Genomic DNA, 21,972 nt, shown 5'->3' on the forward strand with positions numbered 1-21,972 from the left:
TTAGCTCCTTTATTAACTAAAACCGTTGGAATTTACAATATCTCCCCAATAAATTACTATTAGATATTGTGTCATATAAAGTTTACTGGCTGTTTAAGGAGACGGATGAGCCCTTTGGCTCGGGGTTTATTTACAGTAGAGGCGAGGTAGGGATAAGAACAGGTTTTCTTGCCGCTATCTCTCCCAGCCCTGTGGCAGCTGTGCTCCTCTTCTTCAGCTCTTTCTCCTCAGGAATTTGGGGCCCTCTCCTCCGGGAAGGAATCACGGCGAATTATTAATGTGGGGTCTCCCTCCCCCAAGCTGGGAACTACCCCAGACTCACACCTCCACTCAACCCTTAGAAAAGGGAGGCAGGCGAAGGCAGAAGAGGCAGAAAAAAGGCGCCCAACTCGATGTGAACCTTCCTGCCTGCTCTTGGAAATCTGGGGTCTCAGACTATGCTTCTCTGTGACTCTGTGGGTCAGAGGGGCTTCTGAACGGGGTCTCCTGATGTCTTTGCAGCAAGAGGCTCTGGGCCCTCAGCAGAGCTTGGTTGGCTTGGGAGACTCCTGATTCCCACTGGGGAGAAGACACCCCCACCTCCCCCCTGAACTGGCCCAGCCTGCTACTGGGACCATTAGACAGAAGCCATGAGCCCAATAGGTGTGCTGGGAGTAAGGGAAAGAACTCCAGAGAATTGTCTTGTTGTGGGATTAAAATTATATTTATGGTGCCAACCTCAGCAGCTCCTTCCTGAGAAGGCTGAGAACCCAGTGCTGGCCATTAGCGACATTCATCGACATTTGGAAACCACAATCCGATCTCAACTAAGTCCACAGAACACAGCCACATGGACTGAGAAACAAAACAAAACCCTTCAAAATTAGGTGTATTCTGTTGGAGTCCAGTAGACAAAATACTCGCATTGCTATGTGATTATTTCGGACTCCTAGCCAATGTGCGGTTTTGAATAAAATAAGGTGAGAGAAATAGTTCATGAAACGCCTAATGGGAAAACCCCAGAAGATTTAGAAAAAATTAGAGAGACTGAGGGAGTCCAAGAGAATATGGGAGAAAGAAACCCATGCAGGTGAAAATTAATTGTCTGAGCAGGAACCGATGCAGTCCAAAGCAAAAAATTCTCATCTTCCCCCCTTTTTTCTCTCTCTCTTCTGCAGGACGCAGCAGAGAAACGCAGATTCTTTGAATTCCACAGCTCCCGGCGATTTCATATCCCAAACCATAGGGGCTCATTCGGACAGAAATGTGTCCGCGCGGGTGTCGCCTTGCCTGGCGCAGTTCGCAGCTCAGCGCCACCCCACGCCCTGCTTCCCCTTCTCCGCCCTGGCCGGCCAGGCTGCCTGGCCAGGTTCCCCCCCACCCTCCCCACACACACCCCAGGAGCCCATAGGGCCCACTTGCCAGAAACAGGGCCAAGCGGTGGGATGCCATCCCCGCGCAGTCACCTGCAGTCAGGACCCTGAGAGCCGAGAAGCTGAGGAGCAGGCAGGAGACCGCCTGGATTGCCCTTTTTGTGCCTAATTGATAAAGGGGCTGCACGACAGCAGAGAGGAACATCCCTCAGCTGCAAATCCCACGTCACAGCACCTCCAACACCTTATTTATGCCCCCTTTTCAAGGTGCATTAATGAGCGCCACTGAAATTTTAATTTAAAAAATTATTTTGGGGTTATTTTGGTTATAAAGCTAAACAGGGTGTGACTTTAATATTATCGCGGTTTTCGATAAGAGCACTACGCTGGCGGCGAGGTCTGCAGGCCTCCAGGCCTCAGAGCTCAGCAGCTATTGTTGGTGTGAGAAATGCCGAGCTGAGCTTTGCCGAGTAATCACTAGTTTTTGTGGGTTGGAGGCTTCTCCCCTTTCTGCTCCCTCCCAGCTGGCTACAAATTCCTAGAAGGGGGATCCCAGTAGAATGGTCTCAGCCTCTCTCTATCCATCCCTCCCTAGCTCGAAAATCTCAGGCGCAACACTCTGCCCGCTGCCCTCCCGCCAGGCCGCCGAGCACACAGAGCAGCGGCCACAGGGGAGCAGATGCCACGCCGGGGAAATGAGGGTGCAGTGAGGGCTTCCTTAACTCACAGTTTGTCCTAGTCCGATTTGGTCCCATCAGAAAAGGCCATTTTCCCAGGTTTTGGACTCGGGGCACTGACACACGCATAACCCTCTCTTCCTTCCGTGCAGCCGACCCTGAATGCTCTCAGGAGAGAGCTGCAGAGAACAGTCAGCAAAATCCGCATCCCCAGTGTCCTGTTTTCGCGTCCCATTGTGAATCTAGGGATTTTCAGGACCCGGGCGAGGACCCAGGAAATCTAAGTGCCCAGCGTCCCCTTGCACCACCGCGCTTCTGTCCTCTTGTAAGACACCCGCTGCACACACAGCTCGGGCGCCCCTTCCGTAACCGGGCTCGGACAAACAAGTCCCGGAGCGCCGCTCCCATCCTGGGTCCCCGGGGCCGGCGGGAGGCTCGGGTGCGAAGCTTCAAATCTAAATCCAGCCTTGTCAGGAGCTGCTCGCCAGGAGCCCACTGGGGCTGGTGCGGAGACTACCGTAGGAAGGACTGGCAGTCCAAAGAGCTGGACAACCGCGTCTAGGTAGGTTTAGTCCGCCCGCACCTCGCAGCCTCCATACAAAACCATAATTGGCCAGGATCCCCAGCTCTGGAACCGCGGAGCGATCTGCGCGTCCACTCTCCAGTACATTCATTAAATCACAAGGTTAGAGGAGGTGGCCCGCCTGCTGGCGCCTGGGCCACCGGCTCCTGCTGCAGCTGGCCTGGTTCAACCATGCCCCGCTCATTAACTCAGGGGTTAATTAAAACTGAAGGCCAGGATGTGGTCCAAGGCTTTTCCTGAAAACCCATTGCAGCCCTCGAGCTTCGGCTCATCTACCAGCTGGATGCCCTTGCCGCCTCTCCCGTGCCTTCTCCGACTGAGACTCCAACCCTCCCGCATCTTGGCGGCCTCTGCGTGGGGCCTTGAGTCAGCGCCACCGCCGAGCCAGGCGAAAGACGTTAATTATAAAATCTACGCCAGCTGTGATGGCAGGGGCACAGCGGCGGCGGGAGTCTTAGGCCACCGCGGAGAGGCTGTGAATGGCTGTGTTTGGGCTTCCCCACCAACCCGAGATCGGAATTATTCCGCGCGGCGCGGCCTTCTATCCGGTCAGTCGAGAGGCAGCAGTGGCCCAGTTCAAGGTCACTGTCTAGTTTGCAGAAAGCGGTTCTGCCGCGTATGCAAATGAAGCAGGTCCCGGGCACTTGAAGGGATGTGAGTAGGGGCTGGGCTGGCAGTGGGAGGGGAGATGAAAAGCTCCCCACTCCTCACTCCTCTGTATTTGGCCCCTTTGGGGCAGCTCAGGCTTGTGACAGGACCTTGGTTGGGTTCTGACAAGGCTAAGGGGCAGAGGCAGTGGGTTCAGTCTCCTCTTTCTTTGCTTCACTAGCTCCTCCAGGGTCGGAGTCCACCTGGTTCCCAGGCCTCTCTTCCGGTGCTCAGGACTTAAGAAGAAACTTGGGGAGACCCCTTCTCCAGGTGCTGCCTTCTAGGGACCTGCAACCCGGAGGAGGAAGATTTAGAAGAACCTCGGGTGAGGGGGCCCAGTCAGGCTTTCAGGCTCAGGGAAGCGGCCTGGGCTCAGCAGTGTCCTGAAGTCCTCCAATCCTGCGGCTCCTCTGGACTCCCCCCCATTGCCACTTAGCAAATGGGGAAGCCGTGGGGAGTCCCCGGAGGACTGGGAGACCATCTCTCCACCTCTCACCTGAATATTCCTAAGTGGGTCATCTTCCCCTTTTTCTTTGTCCTTTCGGCGCGCTAATAGTTAAATAGTTTCACGGCTCTGACATTTTCCCCCTCCGCCAGCAGAGGATCTCCTCCGCCTAGTGAATTACTGAGTGTCAAGAAAGGTGTGGGGACCAAGTTAAAACAAAACAAAACAAAACAGTCTCATCAAATGCCACACCCACAGCCCGTCTGCAAGTGTCCGGGAGCGGAGTGGGGTGGGGCTGGCCTCTGTGCACCTCGAAGCTCCACGTGGGGTGAGGACTACCCTCAGTGGCCCCTGCCCCACAGCCCGTGTCTCTTTGTGACCATGGCTTCTGGTCAGGCCTAGCTCTGGGGAGCGGCTGAGATCTGCTTAGGGTGTGCTCTGCCCAGCTACCCAAATGTTTCCCAAATCCAAGACCCCAGCGCGGGGCCGGGGGCGCGGGCATATCGGAGTGAGAGCAACCCGCATAGGCGGCTTGTGGACGATGTGCTGCTAACCCCGGGGCTGGCCGGGCTGGGAGAGCGGGGGGCCACCTACCTTTGGAGACAGAAGAGGTTCAGAAGGCTGCTGAGCGGGGGTTCTCAGCCTCTGGAAACCTTCGGGGTCCCCCCCACCCAAGGCCGCCCGCAGGCCACGCCGAGGTATCTGAGGAGGGCGGGGCAGAGGAGGCGGAGGGAGCGGCCAGCGGTAGGCGCACGGGAGCTAAGTTGCAGAGCATCTCTGGAGAGGCCGCCTTTTATGGGCGTTATTAGCGCCCCTGTCTAGACTGGAGACGACACCTCCTCTGTGTGTAAACAGAGGCGGCGGGCTCTGGCAGGAAGGGGGATGACGCGTCAAGGGGGCGAGCGGCCCTCCCCTTCTCTGACCACCGGAAGATCAAGGCCTTTTCCACCCTCCCGCTTTCCTGTGCTCCCTGTTATGTCAAGGTCAGAAAGACCTAGTCACGGTCAAGGCTAAAAGAGGAAGAGCCTGGTTGGTTACAAAAAGGCTCTGACCCCCTCCTCCTCCCAGAAGCTTCTCCCTCTCCGGGGGCCCCTCAATCCTCCACCAGCGCAGGTCTGGATACCCATCTGCCTGAATCAGCAGTTGTCGTTTTTTTTTGAGGGGTGGGTTTCCAACACCATCCAAGTCGGACCCAGGTGGATCCTAGGCTGGAGAGTTCTGTTTTGAACAAAAGGAGCTGCCGCAGGGTTCCCAGCTCCAATCCTCTGAGAGATGGAGAATGTCCCAGGGCTGTCCCTGCCTGATGACCACACTGGCCTGCTGACCCAGCCTTTTGCGGATTAGCCTCAGGAGCAGATGGTCTGGAGACAGTCGTGGAGGGGTCTCCTGGAAACCCAGTCAGGTGGGCTCCTGGCTGTGGGACTATAGACTGAAAGGCCCAATCTGCTGGCTCTAAGTCTGGCACTAAGATGTGGGTGGGGAAGGGTTTTCCCCAAGCTCAGGAAAAGGTATTACTGAGCCCTCCCTGGCAGCCTGGTAGAGTGACCTTCAGATGGAGAGTCCTGTGAGGCTCCAGCCCACTTGTGTCCCCCAGTTCTGGCCTGGGTGTGGCATGAAGAATGGAGGGTGCCACCGGCTTATGAGAAAGATCGTAGGAGCCTCAGTCACAGAAGTGAAGGGCTGTTTCCAGGGAAAGCCTCTGTGCTCACCACGCTTCAGACCTCTTCTATTCCCTTGCATCCTCGTATTTATTGCAGCCTCACCTTCACACAAACACTAGGAGATTGGCCTTGGAAAGAAAGGCTTTTTATAGATTTAAATAAAGAAGAGAAAACCCACTCTACACTGTGATGAGTGCTGGCTGACAACACTTCTACTTACATATTTGCACACACAGGCAGTAAAGGCTGAAGAAATTCTGCACTGGTCAAAGGCTCTATACATACACATACACACATTTGTGCAAACACACATACCTTCACAGGAATGTCTCACAGAGTCCCCAGTGAGAATGCCAACTATTGGAGGAAGGAAAGGTAAGGGACCAACATGATCAGGAAAAGAATAATACATGTTCCCAACTTTGCCTCCCCAGAACACACATCACACAATACCTGTCTTCCAAGAGAGTTTCCATTCCCATGCTTACTTACTCTTATGGGAGAAGCATCTTTAAAAAGAATTGATCCAGGCGTGATCATTCTCCAAAATCCATCCAGACATATTTAATCCAGGGCGTGAGAGGGTTCTAAACAAATGGTCACACTGGGATTAGGGACTCAGTGGGACTTCAGTCTTTGTCTGGGTTACTGGGGTCCCAATGCAACCCCAGTGAGCCTGCTGAGGCTTTCTCCTTCTCTTTTCCATCTCCCTCTGCTGGGGCCTTAGCCTTCCCATGTCCCTCCATGTGTGGGAAGACTTGCTCATTAGACTATGTGTGCAGAAGAGGAGGGAATCCCTAGGAGAACTCTAGACTTCTCTTTCTCCATTGACTCTCCAGTTTCCATGGTTTCCATAATGTCTACACTGTGTGTTGTCGGACTACTCAATGCACCCTCAAGTCAAGAAGGGTAGATGCCCATATCAAGGGACCCCCCTCCCGCCTCTTGTCTACTCAGTTCCTTTTTTTAAAGATTTTTTATTTTTAATTAAGGAAGGGGAACAGTCTGTATTTCTAGGACTTTATTAGGGGAACAGTGTGTTTTCCCCAGGACCAAGTCAAGTTGTCCTTCAGTCTTAGTTGTAGAGGGTGCAGCTCAGCTCCAATCCCAGTCACCACAGTGTTCAATCATAGTTGCATGGGGGGGGGGGCGCGGCACAGCCCACCACCATCCCATGCGGGAGTCGAGTGGCAACCTTGTTGTTAAGAGCACGCTGCTCTAACCAACTGAGCTATCTGGCCGCCCCTACTCAGTTCCTTTTCCTGACCTGTCATACATTTCATCTTCAACTCTTTCCACCTCAGGGGGGACTCAGGGGGTTTGGGAGAGAGGTTAGGTTAGTGGGTAGGAAGAGAAAGGGGAGATGGAATTAAGAATTAAACTTATTCCTGGGTGATTCACCAATTTCCTCCTAAATCTCTAGTGCCCAGCATGTGATTCTTTGGTAGTTAACCCAAAGTTGAAAAGGAGTTGAACAGGACTTGGGTCACATCGTAGCACAGCCTCCACAGTGAATTCTTCAGTCTCTCTCTCTCTTTCTCTCTCTCTCTGTTTTGTCACCCAGAAACATTTATTTAAATAAAAATTTAAAACTTCAGCCATCAGGCAAAGGGAAATCGGAGACCGCTGATTTCCAACGTAGTGCCTCCAGTCTTGTGTGTCTCGGGAGAGGAAAAATATTATATATAAATAAAAATTGCTGCAGTAAAGATTTAATCTGCAATAACATTGTTTTAGGCTATATTGCTTTTTAAGTCTCTTAACCTGACAATTTAACGATCTCATTAACTCTGCCAGATAGGGAGATAGGCACGGCTGGACGGGATGCAACGGGGAAACAAATTAGTGGCAGAGTCTATAAGGCTCCCGATTGCTTGGAAGATTGGGGTTTCCAGGAATGCTGGAGAATAAAAGTGGGGTTGGCTTAGTGAACTGGAGGTCCAAAGGGGCCCTAACCTCCTGGCCTCTCTGCATAGGTTGATGGGGGAATGAAAGAGTGCAGCCTGGGAATGCTGAGCAGGACAGGCTGTGTGGACCTCTCCCTAGCCCCAGCCCTGAACTGACCAGAGACATTTGGGACTCTCTAGGGGCAGTAGGGCCTCAGGAGCCTAAGGTTAGCTCCCCACTGTAACCACCACTACAACACCCAACTCCCAGCTGGGATGCTACCTTCTTAGCACCCAGATCCAGATTGGAGCCCCAACTATTTTTTTTCTTTAAAGTTTATTTGGGCAACAATTGTTAGTAAAGTTACATAGATTTCAGGTGTACAATTCTGTATTACATCATCTATATATCATGTTGTGTGTTCACCACCCAGTCAGTTCTCCTTCCATCACCATATATTAGACCCGTTTACCTTCTTCTAGAGACCTGCTCCCCTCTTCCCCCTTACTCTCTGGTAACCCCTAAACTATTGTCTATGAGTTTTTGTTCTTTCAGTTGTTTGTCTTGTTCTTTTGTTGTTTTCGGTTTATATACCACATATCAGTGAAATCTATGGTTCTCTACTTTTTCTGTCTGACTTATTTTGCTTAGCATTATAATCTCAAGATTGCCCCAACTATAACTGAAGTGAACAGCAACATACTTTTCTCACTTACCTGATTTCAGACCTTTTCAGTCACTGATTACATTCTTCTTTCCCCAACATATGCTGGTGTATTTTGAGCATCAGGATAGGAAGGAATTTTCTCCTGTCTAAATAGTTTCAACAACTCAGTTTGAAAAACGTAAATGGAGCAAATTATGAGCTTGGGCTATTTCCAGCTGGGGGGTGATAGCTATACTCATCCCCTGCCCATTCTGGCTGAGTCAGGGCATCAGAGACTTCCCTGAAGAGCCAGTGAACAGAAGGGGCTTCAGAAAGAACCTGAGCAATAAAATCAAGGCCAAAAAAAACAAAAGAAATTTTATTTTAAAAACAGGTTTGTGGGTTTTTTCTTTTTGCATTCAATTCATTGTCATTCAGACATCACAATACTATATACAGATACACAACATTTTTAAAAAGCCTATTTCTGATGAACATTTCATAAGAACACTGTTTTGTAATGTGCCAGTGGGAAGGGAGACGGTGAGGGGCCCCCCAGCACCAAGTTGGCCTTTGAGGAGGGAAATGTTAGGCAGCGTCTACGTTAGCTGGCTACTTGGGGGCTGTCATTTTGGCCTCCTGGAAGAAAACTGCTTTCCTCTGGGCAATCAGCAAAAGTGAAAGTGTAAGGCCTCTCTCTGCTTTGTGGTGATGGAGAAGCAACTGGAGAAGGACTCTGCTGGTCCCACTCTTCATTCCATTGGGAGAGAAGTTTGTCCTTTTTTTAAAGAAAAAACTTCTATTTCTGTGTCCGTCCTGACTGGGGGGTCGGGGGACTAGAGAGAGAGAAGAAGAAGAAGAAAAAGGAGGAGGAATCTTTAGAAGCATGGTTGAGTTTCTGTCCTTCGATTTCTACATGTTTACTGGGAGAGCAGAAGAGAGGAGACAGTGGGGGCAAAAGGGGCTCCTGAGAAATTCAGTTTCTTGGTTGAGGTTGGGGCTATGGTTTTTGTTGAAACAGATAGGAAAGAAAGAAAACCTATGCGCTGTCCGTACTCCAATCACAATGCCAGATCCCTAGTAATTATCATCAATATTAACGCGACTTTTAAAATATGCACAGAAAGTCTTAACTGGGAAATCTTGCCTAACTAAGGAGTGCAGGAGGGACAGGGAGGAGGGCAAGGAACTGAAAGGAAAGGCTGAGCTCACCAGGTCCGGCACCGAGGCCGCACCCTAAGGAGGGTCGTCTATCTGCCTGGGCAAAGGAGGAGGCAAGAATGGAGTCATTCGGGGTCCCCCAACCCCGTTTTGGTTGGAATGATCCGGCTCTTTGCTGCCACTCGGCTTTCTGGCAAGGAGAGGGATGAGGGCAAAGGGGAGCGGGGGGCCGGCAGCCTGGCTCCCATGGCCCACTCAGACCCACCTCCAAAGCTGTTGAGGCCTGGCAGGTCCCATATGGATGGGGGAAGGGATTGAAGATGGGGTGTGGGGGGTCGGGGGCGGCAGAGCTTGCCCTCTGATCCTCTCTGCCTTCTGGCGGCGCGGTTCCTCTTTCATGTTAACGTTAAATATTCGTCTGCACCGACGAAGCGTCCTTCGTGGGTTCTGTTATGGTACAAAGCGGCGACATAAATAGACGGGGAAGGCGGCCCGGTGGGCGGTCAGGTGGAGTGGAGATGAGGCGCTTTCGATTTGCTGACCACCTTCTTCTCTTTGACCCGCCGATTCTGGAACCAGATGGTGACCTGGCGCTCCGAGAGGTTCGTGGTGGCGGAGATGCGCCGGCGCTTCTCTTTGGTAATGAACTTGCTGGCCGCGTACTCCTTCTCTAGCTCCTTCAGCTGCACCTTGGTGTAGGGCACCCGTTTCTTGCGCCCACGCCGGTAGCTGCTCACTTCCGGCTGTAGGGGAACCACGTCTGGAGGGAGAGAGAAGGCGGGCGGCAGCAAGTGAGTTGCGCGGCTGGACCCCGGACCAGGCTAAGGGCCCTGAGGCTGCGCGGCTGCAGAGTTACAAGGTTCCTGCAGGGAATCGGAGGGGGCCGGCAGACTGCCCCCCAAGCCTTCGCACCTCTGTTACGTATTAGCAAGGCCACTGTGATATTAAAGGAAGTGTCGTAAATTCAGTAATCAAGATAAATAATATTTTAATACAATGTTTAAAAAATAAAAATAAATGCAAAAAAATCCATGATGAACAAAATATCAAATTTTTAAATAAACACGGGAGCAGCATTACTGATTTTTCCTTTTGCCTTAGGCTCCAGTATGGCTCGATACAGCACTTCTTACCAGGATTGCAGGTATTCTTCCTGCACTTAAGATTATTTGGGCATCCATAAGCTTATTCTTTGCCCCAGTATGAGAAAAAGATGTTTGTTGTACATTTGAGGGACGACATGGTGGGCAGGGAGACAGCTTCAGTGGGCACAGACCACCAAGTGGCGGCTCACGTTGTTGGTCACTGGCTCTGCTCTAAGAATCTGAGGCCTGCACCAACAGATAGAGAGAAGAAAGGTATCCAGGTGAAGCTAGCCCAGCTGGGAACCAGTCACTCTAGGAGCCCAATGTGTGAGCCACTTAACATCCAAGGTGGGAGGTCCTGGCCCTGAGATGTAGTTAATCAGGTCCCTGGAAGTAGAGGGTCCATGTCCCAGGGTCTGCCCACAAGAGGAGCTGCTAGAAGAGCCCTTCTTGAGGTAAAACTAGCTGTTCACATAAGTCTTCTATAAAGAGAACACAAGGCCCTCCTTACCCCCACAAATGTCCACTCACCAAAACAGAGCAAATTCTGCTCCAACCCCCTCTCCTCTCCATTCCTCCAAGGCTGAAGGAAACTGTCTTCATTCCATACAGGAACCCTAACCCTAAATCCTAAATACCTTGTCATCCTAACCACTAATACTTCAATTCTTTATACTCTGAAAATTTCACAGGAACTAAAAACAATAAATGTCACTTATATCCCCTTTCCACTCCACCCTCACCTCTGTCAATATAAAGGTCATAGCAACACTTTTAAGGGGAAATGGGGAACTGGGGAGATCATCTAAATAACTCACCCTTCAATTTTTAAAATGTAATTATTAGACTTCACGCAGAAGCTAATGAGGAAGACTGAATATTTGGGGTTTCTCCTTCATTCATTCTTACTACCCTTTGGAAGTATAGACACCATCCAGAATGAAGACACAAAGCTCTTCCTGAAATGCTTCTCACCCCACCCTCATAAAACACCTTCCCTATACCCACTCCTGTTGGGTCTACGCTCTCTCAGGGACCCTTATCTATACAGGAAGGGGAGAGAAGGGGTCACAGTCAAATGCAGGGGGGAAATAAAGTGCTCAGGAAGAATATGGTAGAGAGTGGGTTCCAATGGCCTGGTTTGGCCATCTTCATGATAGTTTCTCAGGAAAATCGTTGGACTTGTCACTTTTCTCTGCCTATGTAGGAATAGACCAAGCTTTTATATTTTGTTTTGTTTTGTTTTTGTTTTTTAAATCTGAAAAACAAAACAACTTCACTTTAACAGAGCAGATCTTTTAGGTTAAAAATGAGTTTTTTGTACAAGGTAATTAAAAAAAAACCTCTCAGTTCTCAAATTTGTTTTACTTTTACAGAGGTAACTATGATTCAGGAAATTGATGATTCCGGGACAAGAATAAAAAAGAGAAACTAAATAATGATACCTTGAAGACATTGTGAGGTTTTCTTTTTGTTTGTTTGTTTTAATCCTTAGAACAATTTTTTTCAGGCTTATTTTATTAAAGGCTTATTTATAACAAGACGAGAAATCTGAGGCTTTGAGTGGGTAAAATAACTTAAGTGGAAGAGCCAGATTTTAAACACAGATTTTCTGATTCAACATAATGATACAGTAAGTTCTAAAATGGAAATAGGCCACCTGGTACAATCCAGTTTTAAAATATACCTCCTTTTCCCTGGAGAGCAAAATAGGATAAAAGTGCGATTTGATTCCCGAATTAACCAGATAATTGTCCCTGATTTTTTACGTCACATTCTGGAACCACTCACAATTACCTACTCAATTCTGGGTCCCCTAACCCCCAACTCTAAATTTCCAATAAGGTTTAATCAACACAACCCTAAAAAAAAAAATCACTTGAAAAACAAATAATTGATCTAAACTGGTTCTTTTTCTCTGTAGAATACCAAGAATTGATTTGGCCAAGTTTTTCATGGGTCAGACCAAACTGGTGGGTTTTTTTTTATTGGGGGGGCTCCTGGGGAAATACCTCCAGTCTGCCTTCTCAAAGTCCCCCTTCATTGTCTGCTGTCTTTTCTGAAAAGGAAGCGGGATGGACGATGTGGAAGTATCTGAAAGCTTAGAACTGTAGTTGTGTCTCTACTGCCTAAAGTATGTAGGGGACTTGGCTATTAATTTTTACAATCAACCCTTTCCTAATCTCCCTCCAGAGCATACCCGCACACAAACCACTTTATACCAGGGAACCTAATAGACACCTTTGAGGAGCAAATAAAAAACCAGATCAATACTCAGCCATGGCTGTCACTTGGGGCTCTTTGTACAGGTTCCTACTGCGCACTAGCTCTTGACCACCCACCGCCACAGCAGGGCTCTGAAGAGGACCTTGCCTAGAAATCCTAGCTGCTCTTCTCAACCAAAATCCAAAGGCTTGTTTGTCAGTAGGTGCTTCTGGTATGGCCCAAAGAACCCACTATTTATTTTTCTCTTTTGCTCTCTCCCCCAATCCTATCTGTCTCTGTCTCTTCCTGCCTCCTTTCTTTGCTGGTTCTCTCTTGGAGTTTCCACCTCTGTCAAAAAAAAAAAAAAGTGTCTACACTCACTATAGGAAGAAAAAAAAAAACCAGCAATGAAGCAAGGGTCTGTATAATTGGGGTAGGAAGGAGCCACAACACATCTTGGCCCTAATTATCTGGATCTTTCTGAACAATTGCTCCATCTCCCACACCAGCCCAGACTGCCATAGATGAAGTTTCTCAGAGCCAGAGGCGTTGAAGAGAGACAGTAGTGTTTATGCCTAGATGCTGCAGAACAAACCACAATTGCATAGACAGAGTTATCTGGAAATCTCACTGCTTCTAAAAGATCTCTGTGTGGGTAGAAATTTGGAGGGTGTCTGAGGATCATTTCTTTTTCATCTGCCTTTTGCCTGGACCTCTGCACTCACTGAGATACACTAGCCCGATTCTTTTTCCACAAAAGGAGTGTGTGAGCACGTAACTGCTGAGACACACCGGGTTTTATGTCCATTTCCATGCTGTAATTTGTAAGTGTATTAAATCTCAGTTGGGCTGTATTTTTTTTTTTCAAAGATATTTTTCTGTAGGAGGCTGTGACCAAAAGTGTTTTTTTTAAGCAGGTTTTTTTCCCTGGGAATCTTTAAAATGTTTATTTTGCTCAAAGATATTTCTGACCTTCCCTCCAATCCTTCAACCCCACCCTGCTCCACATGCACACGCAGCGATGCCAGAGCAGCTTCCTCTCTTCACTTCTTCATATTAAATCCATTTCTCATTGCTCTAGACCAGCACCTCTGCCCACAGTGGTGGGCATCTGCTCCCCTACCTTCAGCCCTTTAGCATGGTCTATCAGCTTCCCTTGCTTCAGGAATTCTTGCTAGGCCCCCATCTCCAAAGAACCTTTCTGTGTGGGTGAGACGGGGAATTAAAGGGCCATCTCTTTACATTATTGGATATCCATATGTGAATTTCCAATCTTCTGGAAATGTATTATTGTGAGTTTCATATTAGGTAGTTAATAACAGAAATCATATTATATAAAAATATTATAGCCAATGCAGAGCAGGTAATGCATGATACCATGTACTAAAATTCTAGTATCCTTAAATCTTCTGGCAGCCAGAAATGGGGTGCCTAGTGTGGGTCCCACCCTGGTATACAGTTGTGTCATACTGAGTAATCTCATAATATTTACAAGAACGTTATTTGCTACATTTTTAAACATCATTCAGTGATTTTTTTCACCATCTGCCCATGCTCCAATCCCGGACACAGAGGAATTTCAGGCCCACCCTTAGGAGGTATTCAGGTCTACACTTCCCAATGAAAATGTCCCTGGGCCCACATGCAGAGCTGGGAGACCCTCTAGGCAGTATGGGGAGACATCTGTGGCTGTTCTGTGACCCCCCAGAATCCCTATGGGCATCAGAAGGAAGCCAGTCAGCCCTCTCCCACTGAGCTCTGCTTATAGCCAGAGCAAACTCAAGCTCTGGATTCGTTAGACCTCAAACCCCGATTTCTCAGCGTAGTACTGAATTCAAAGCTCCTGATGTGATTTTGAGAAACCTGGAACTGCTCTTTTCACCCTGGGGGGTGATGGGGGTTACAGGATCCCCTGCAGTTCAGAGATAGCCTCAGTTGGAGAAGAAACAGGACATCGGTGAATTCCACTCATCTTCCCACACATAGCCAGAAAAAAACCAGGGGTGCCCAGCCTGGGCATGGACCCCAGATTCTTCCAGCAGAGGTCTTCCTCCGGCCCCACCTCTCATCCTTACTCCTATCTTTCTGTGTCTGAGGCACGGGTAACTCTTTCTCCCCCACACTTGGGAGAGTTGGCAGAGGAAACACCTACAGGATTTGAGCTTAGTATATCAGAGAGGGAAATCAAATTTATATCCTAGGAGAGGGATGCAAACTCTCTTCTCTCCACACCCTCTCAAGATATTTTAGTTTTCTGCTCCTTTAACAATTGGGAAATTCGTGGCCAAATTTTTTAAAGAAAGAAAGAAAATAAGTGGAAAAAAAGAGAAACATTCTACCTTTCTATAGACCCCGGCAAATTAGACCCCTATTAACAAAACAAAACAAAACAAAACAAAACAAACAAAAACACAACTAGTGTCTGAACGATCTTGGAAATTCAGGCAAAGAAAATGGTGGGGTTTCTTATCCCCCCCACCCCAGTTATTCGGTGGGTTGAGGGTTTTGTGCTGGTTGTGGATTCCAAGGCACTCGAGGCCCACCCCAACCCCATTCCGAGCCAAAAGCAGGTTTTGGGGGCCGAGAGCCGTGCGTGAGACCTGAGCCCGCTGGGGGAGGAGGAGGCAAGCTACCGACTCGAGCTCAGCCGGCAGCCCGGCGTTCGGGCGCCTATGATTGCTTCACTCTCAGCGGGGCAGCTTCGGGGAACGTGTCGGAGCAGATTTCTTCCCCGGCGCATTCCACAGCGCAGCTCGCCCGGCCGGCTCCATCGGCAGCCCAGCAGAGCCGGCGCGCCGGGGCCAGACGGCGGGGGTGGCTGGGGCGCGGAGCCCCGGGGCAAGCGGGGCTGGGAGGGGTCCCTGGCGGCGGCAGCTGCGTTCGGGCCCCTTCCTTACCTGGAAAGGGAGACTTCCAGAGGTGGGCGGACTGCGACTGCTCCTTGGAGCAGTACACCTGACTGTCCCAGCCGTTGGAGAGAGCCCAGTGCTGATAGCCTTCGACGGGAATGAGTGCGTCGTGACGCGGCTCCGGGTGCCCGCTGATCCCAGGCACCACCGACACGTCCAGGTAGCCGGGCATCGCCTGGTAGGAGCTCGCGAAGCTGGGATAGAAGGCGAACTCCTTGGCCCTGGAGGACAGGTCGTCGCCGGGCAAGGTGCCCGACGGCTCCGGGTACTTATCACCCGGGTGGTAGGCGCAAGGCTTTTGCTGCAGGTTCACGTTGTGCGATAGGCGGCAGCCGTAGTAGCTGCCACCGAACGGGTAGCCGTAGCCCAGGGTGGCGCTGGACGAGGTGGGGGGCGCCGGCGGCGGGGCGCACTGGCGTGCCGCCTCGGGGGCCTGGATGTCCGTGTAGACCGCGCCCTGAGGGGCGCCCAGGGGAGCCGGCGGGCGGCCCAGCACCGGGTGCGGAAGCAGGTCGCGGCAGTGGCTGGCCGGGCAGCTGCCGCCCAGCCCGTCCATGCTCGGGGCTTTGCCAGGGCTCGCTCCGCCGCAGCCGCCCCCCGCTCCGCCCGCGCTGCCGCCTCCCCCGCCGCCGCCGCTGCCGCTCTCCGCCGCGCTGTCCTCATAGACGTACATAAGGCTCTCCGGCCAGCGCGGATGCAGGAGCAGCGAAGTCGTCATGACATGATCTGCTCCAGCTTTTTAAAAACTCCACTTGCCAGAGGCAGCGAGCTAGGGATACACCTCGCTCCCTTTCCCCCTCCCCCATCCCTCCTCCTTTTCTTCCCCACCCCTCCCCTCCTCCTCCTGGTGCTTTCACCTCCCTCCCCACATTCCCTCTACGCATGCGGGGACAGTTCATTAAGAAATCCGCGCGGCTCCCGCCCGCCTCCCCTCCGCAACCCTCCAGCGCCCACGTGACCGCGGCCAGCGCTTCTGGCGCCCAGGCCCAGTCTCCTGGGGTTCCCACCCCTCCAGGTGGGGGCGGGACGAAAGGGAAAATGTCTATGTTGATTGGCTTTCAGGAGGGGTAAAAGAGGAGGGAGCTGGGAGATTTAAAGGGACAGGGCAACGCCCCCTGGCCTGCCCCAGGGAGCGAGGGTGGAGGAGGAGGCTGAATTTAGCCGATGCAAAGGTGTCTGGAGAGAGCAGGACTATTCCTGGATGCCTCTCCCTAGGCTTAGGATGTGTATGGAGGAGACAGGTTCCTACCTCTCCCCGGAAAAACAAAACAAAACAAAACAAAACGATCCCTGTGACTGGATTGGGGCTTGGAGCTAAGGGTGAGGGAGAAACTGGATTTTTTTCTTAGTAAATGAAGAAACTAGAAAGCAGGCGAAGCACGCGAGGGCAGGACGTGGGGAGCCCTGGCTGTGGCCCTGGCAGAGTCCTCTGGCGCTCGCAGCTGGAAAGAACTCGATGTTGCGCAGCAGCGAGAGAGACTTTGATGCCGGGATTGTTTCCATTTCCTACTTTCATCCACTTATCCCAAAGCTCCGGTTTCCTGGGAGGGACTCTCTGGGTACCTTGCCTGCAGGTCTTCCTCAAGCGGAGTAGAGAGGGTTGGGAGAATGTGATAGCCCCCAAACACACACAACACATGGAGGAGAGATTCTCTCAGTGAAAAATGGAGAGAGAATAAAAGGAGGGAAATGAGGGCAATAGAATAGGCTGGTATTTCAATATACATAAGAAATAAAAAGCCTCCGAGTGAGATTGCTCAAAGAAACGGTGGAGGAAGTATTTGGTCTAGGAAAGCTAAAAAGCCCTGGATGTGTACAAGAGCACACGCGCTCTCAGATCACTATATAAAAGGAAACATGAAATGTGGGAGAGTCAGCAGCATTGCCCCTTTGGAGGGGCCTTTTCCAGGCGCAAGTCTGGGAGACCTCAGTTCACGGGAGGCCAGCCCTAGGTGGCGGCGGCAGATGAGGGCCAACGGGCTGGACAGAGCCAGGATTAATGCAGTTCCCAGCTGGACAACCCCAACTTTAGCTCCCATGTCTTTCTTGGGGTCACTCCTTTTTAGTGTGGAGTGTTTTCATGTTTTAAAATTACCCCGGGATATTGCAAAGGAGAAATTAACACCAATTTACTGATTTTTCAAAAAGCTCCTCTCTTCTTCCCTCCCAATATCCTGACTTTAGGGCTTTCTACGCCCAAGCCTCTATAATAGAGACACCCCTTTCCAGGGTTCATCTCCGTGGAACTGAGCCAAAGTTTCTTTTCAGCACCAGGGCCTCCCTGAGGAGAAGCGGTAAGAGAGAGAGGAAAGGGGGGGTGGGTGGTCGGAGAGGAGCTGCAGAATCTTCCTTTTTCCTGCCTCTGCCTCATAGTTTACATGCTAGGTGCTCCTGTCCAGACAGCGCACAGGCAGTGGCCACACAGTAGCCTGAAGCTAAGCAGGACCCACTGGACCCCTCCAACCTGAAAAGCAAATGTCAAGGTCTGAACTGAGTTCCAGCCCACTAGCCATCCCCCTTCTTTTTGTAGGGGAAGGCGGTGCTTGACAATGGAAAGAGTCCTGGCATGGGTGAGTGAGGATAAGAAACTAATCTTTATCAGTGTGATCTTCATCCGGAAGAGTCACCTCAGAGTTCAGAAAGCAGGCTTTGGGCTGGCTGGCAGTAGGAGGAAAAATACAACAAAGATTTGAAACAGAAGCAGGCTAGCTTGAGTGTATGATGATGGTAGAAGGAGGGATTAGAAGGAGGGATGAGCCAGGGAAAGAGGTCTTGCTCCCAGCTGGCTCTTTGCTAGGAAACTGGCTTTCCTGCCTCAGGATTCCAAGGTCAAGGTGAAATGAGGAGAGCAAACAAGCCAGGCCAGTCTAGACTGGGTCGTGTGACCTTGGCCCCTACGCCGGCCTGGGGCCTGGCTGGTGGGGGTAGGTGGGTGGGAAAATCTGCTGGTTTCCAGCCGCTTATGGAGAGGTGGTGCTGAGGCCCTGGCTGCCCCTCTGGTGAAGTGCGGGTTCGCGTGGAATGGAGAAGCCTGGGCGACACGGATCAGGCCCTATGGGGCCACCAGGAGAAACAAAGGGCCTGAGACGCCCCCTCCATCCTTGGGTCTTTCTCCCCGGTCCAGGAACGCTCTAGTCCAACACTGGACTCAAATTCTTCGAGTCAGAATCCACAGACACGTCCCCCAGCATTTGGGAGTAGGGGGCAGAACGGCGGGAAGGATCTGGGTGCAGGGCTGCCCAGCAATAAGTAAGATTAATAGTATGTTTTCTTCCAGGTTTATATAAGGCTATTCACTATTCCTATTGCACTGAGATAGATTTAATTTACCCGACAATTTTACAATTCCATTTATTGGGAGCACTATGTGGCCAAAATTTAGCGACGAGAGTAAAGAGCTGAAACTAAAGTTCCCTTCTTCAAGACCAGCCGAAGAAGCTGTAGCCCCCCCTCCCCCGCCTCCAAGCCCCCAAGAGATTTTGGGGAGTGGGAAGGCTGGAGGAGAAAGTTCAGGGCTAAGGCATTAAATGCTGCTGGAGACGTGTCCGCATCGTCTGAATGATCCCCCACTCTTTCGTTGGGTTCCCCAAGACCTTCCGCGCCTGAAACTGCCAGCTCCACGGCTGGGGCGCGCCCCGAGCGGGGAGGGAGGCGGCTGTGCCAGAGCCCGCGGGCGGGCGGCGGAAAGTAAAGCTTTGTTGGTTAATTAACTTTAAGCCTGGGGTCGCTTCTCCCTCCTCCCCCGAAAAAAATGTGGATCTCGCTGAGACACAAATAAAACCAAATTAAACACTCCAGGAGAATATGCACCACTGGAAACGTAGTAATTACATCTCCGAGACGATCCCGCCCTAGAAAGCCGGGCGCTGAAACCCGCGGCTTCGCGCTCAGCCCCCACCGCACTGACACACCACGCCCCGCCGGGCTGCGCGGATGGGGCGATGGCGCTTGACTACGAAGTTCACAGAAAATCAAAACACATGAAAAGGAATATGGCTCCTCGATCTCTCGCTGCCCTGCTGGTGCAGGGAAAAAGACGAAGAATTTCCTTATACCAAAGGAAAATGGAAAATGGTCCCTCAGTCCCGTCAGGAAGCCCAGCTCTGCTCTGGGCTTTTTACAAAGGGACAATTGCAAGGATCATGGGGAGCCAGTCTGCCCTCAGCTTCCTCTACGGACCAAGGTCCCAGATAAGTTCAACTCTGAAATTTTGTTTCTCAAAGGCTCCAACACAAAAAGTAGATATCTCACGTGCATCACTGGACGTGTGTGTGGTGTTGTGCATGCTTGGCCTGTGGGTTTGGGACTGTGTGCAGGCTGCATGCACTGTGCCCGCATATGCCTTTGTGGACACAGCCCAAATGTGTTTATGAAGACACCCAGCCTTCTGCTGAAATCCTATCCTCTACATGCAAATAAAGATCTCTGCTGGTCTGTTTATTTCTCTGTATACACACTTAATTTACATATTCATCTTCTACTCAGACATCTCCCAGGAAAGGGCTAGGAAGAGGCAGATGCCTGTGTTTTTCCTGAAGTTGAGGGGTGGAATTCCTGGCCCACTGTATTCAAGACAAAGCCAGAGGTGTAAGTTCACAGCATTTACAGCAAGAGGGTGCAAGCTTGAGGCACACACTGAGGGCTGGGTGTAGCTGAAATACCAGGCTAGGGAGGATGAGAGATATGAGGTTGATGTACCCTTTATTCAATACACAGATTGCTTTCTCTGGAAATTAAGCATCGGTTGATTTCTTCCCCCCTTCTTGTTTCCTTCATATTCCCCAGAAAAAAAGAGCTTGAAGCTCTGAAGCTCCTACCCCCCTCCATGCTTTTTTTATGGGAGAAATTCCAGTTATAAAAAGAAGGGGGTGGGTTGAGGCTGCAGGCAAACAAAGAGCCTCACCACCATGGGGTCTGGATTCTGGCCCAGACTTGGGGCCTTGGTGGGCAGGCAAGGAGTTTGGGGGTCCCTTTCTGGCCCAGGGTTAAGCCTATGGGAGGGCACCCCTGAGAGTGTGTCTGAGAGGGAAGAGCCTCTCACACACTTGGAAGAATTCCTGGTGGGTTGCAAAGGATGGTATTGGTGGGGAAGGAAAGAAAAATGGCTGATCCTAGGGCTCCCTGGCCTCTTTCCCTCCACCTCTCTGGGCTCTGGAAGGTTGGGGGTGGCCCAAGGAGTGTACAGACACGATGCCACTTCCCAGGTTCCTGGATCCCTCTGGACCCTGCTCCACTTTGATCTCTCCACCCCCATAGCCTGGCCTCAGAGAAGGGCCACCCAGGCCTCTCCTCCCAGTCTGGGAACTCACCTCCTGAGCAGCGGCTGCCATCCAGGCGGCTTCCATCTTTATTGTTTTCCCTCCCTGGGCCCCCAGTTTGAGGGAAGATGGGACCAAGATGACTGAAGCATCACTTTGAGAGTTCTCCACTCTCAACCCCAAACTTGCCTTCCTCCAGGCCCTATTCACTTCCCCCCCTTAGACATCAGGGTAAGCTACTCCCTGCTGCCAACTCAGGACTCGCAGTGCCTCAGTGCCGAGGGTTTGGGGAGCCACACCAATCTGTCCTCTCTGGTTCTGCAGGGACCCTCACAGGGGTCCCCATTTAGGTCACTAGTCTTTTCCTGGGTTCTCTTCCAGTCTGCCCCAATCACAGACGCTGCCTGGTGGTACACTGGGTTTGGGCAGGGCAATCAGGTAGCCCCTTCCACGAGGAACTCTCAGGAAACCTCCAGCGGCCTCCAGAATCCTACTCCAGCCCTCTTTCTTCCACTGCTTCCAAGTCCCACCCTCCTAGCCCCCCACCCAAGTTTTTGATAGAGAGAGCCCTTTCCCACCCCCCTTCATTCTCTCCTTCCCCAACCCCATCCCTTTGCTACTCCTACTCCCTTTTCTTTTCCGTGGCATCTCATCCACGAAAGGAGTTCAGGGAATAAACACAGAGTTAAGAAATTAACAAACTATTTCCTCCCCCTTCTTGCCTCCCCAGAGCCCCTACCCCACCCCATCCTCTGCTATGGGAGAGAGTCCTCTGTCCCCTCCTCTCCCCCCAAAACACCTCCCCCTTTTAGGAAGCCCTTCAGAAACAGACAAATAAAATCTCTCCTGGTTTTAGGGCCTGTCTGAGAGGGAAGTCCAAGTTCATTTTCAAGTTAGACAAGGGAGCTGAGGGGGGTTGGGGAAGAGGTGGGGGAGTGTTGGCTAGGGGCTGGATTTGGCTTCCTTGCAGAGATGTAACAAAGGCCCCTTTTGGTCAGAAAGCCAACAAACCGAATGCTTGGAAAAGGTATTTATCACTTTCAATCATTTCCTCCATCTTTAAAGTTTAGATTTGGGGCTCCTAGAAAGGAGGTAGACCGGTCTCTCTCTCTCTCTCTCTCTCTCTCTCTCTCTCTCTCTCTCTCTCTCTCTCTCTGTCTCTCTCTCTCTGTCTCTCTGTCTCTCTCTCTCTCTTTCATTTCTAGTTATTTTAAAAGAAGATATGGAAAATAATGAAGATAACATTTTTCCCTCAGGGAGGGGTTGTGGGTTGTGGACCCCTGGGTAAAGTGGACTGTTTAACCTGTCCCAAAGAATGACTAAATATAAAAGGCATAGAGTTGAAAGGCTGGACATTTCAATTCTAACTAGGTGAGAGGCACCCTTAAGGCCACCATAATGCTGGGAACTGGAGTTTGATGGGATTCTAAGAAGCAGATGGTGGCAATGTATGCA

The 21,972-nt window shown here is 50.9% G+C and overlaps 1 protein-coding gene across 1 annotated transcript; it reads right to left on the reverse strand.

Annotated features, from left to right (window-relative positions):
- Positions 1 to 9,301: 9,301 nt before the first annotated feature.
- HOXC13 (homeobox C13) lies at positions 9,302 to 15,977 on the reverse strand. The gene is made up of 2 exons (XM_019724370.2): positions 15,248 to 15,977; positions 9,302 to 9,820 (listed from the first exon to the last, which is right to left on the reverse strand). The coding sequence occupies exons 1-2, from the start codon at positions 15,975 to 15,977 to the stop codon at positions 9,564 to 9,566; spliced, it is 987 nt and encodes a 328-aa protein (XP_019579929.2). The 3' UTR covers positions 9,302 to 9,563.
- Between the last annotated feature and the right edge of the window lie 5,995 nt (positions 15,978 to 21,972).

Source organism: Rhinolophus sinicus, linkage group LG02, assembly GCF_036562045.2.
Source record: "Rhinolophus sinicus isolate RSC01 linkage group LG02, ASM3656204v1, whole genome shotgun sequence".
Classification (NCBI taxonomy): domain Eukaryota; kingdom Metazoa; phylum Chordata; class Mammalia; order Chiroptera; family Rhinolophidae; genus Rhinolophus; species Rhinolophus sinicus.

Excerpts from the sequence above, each read along its gene's own strand:
- HOXC13 (XM_019724370.2), bottom strand. The coding sequence starts at position 15,977 with ATGACGACTTCGCTGCTCCTGCATCCGCGCTGGCCGGAGAGCCTTATG. Across the intron at positions 9,821-15,247 it reads CTGGAAGTCTCCCTTTCCAG|ACGTGGTTCCCCTACAGCCG; the intron begins GTAAGGAAGGGG and ends CTCTCCCTCCAG.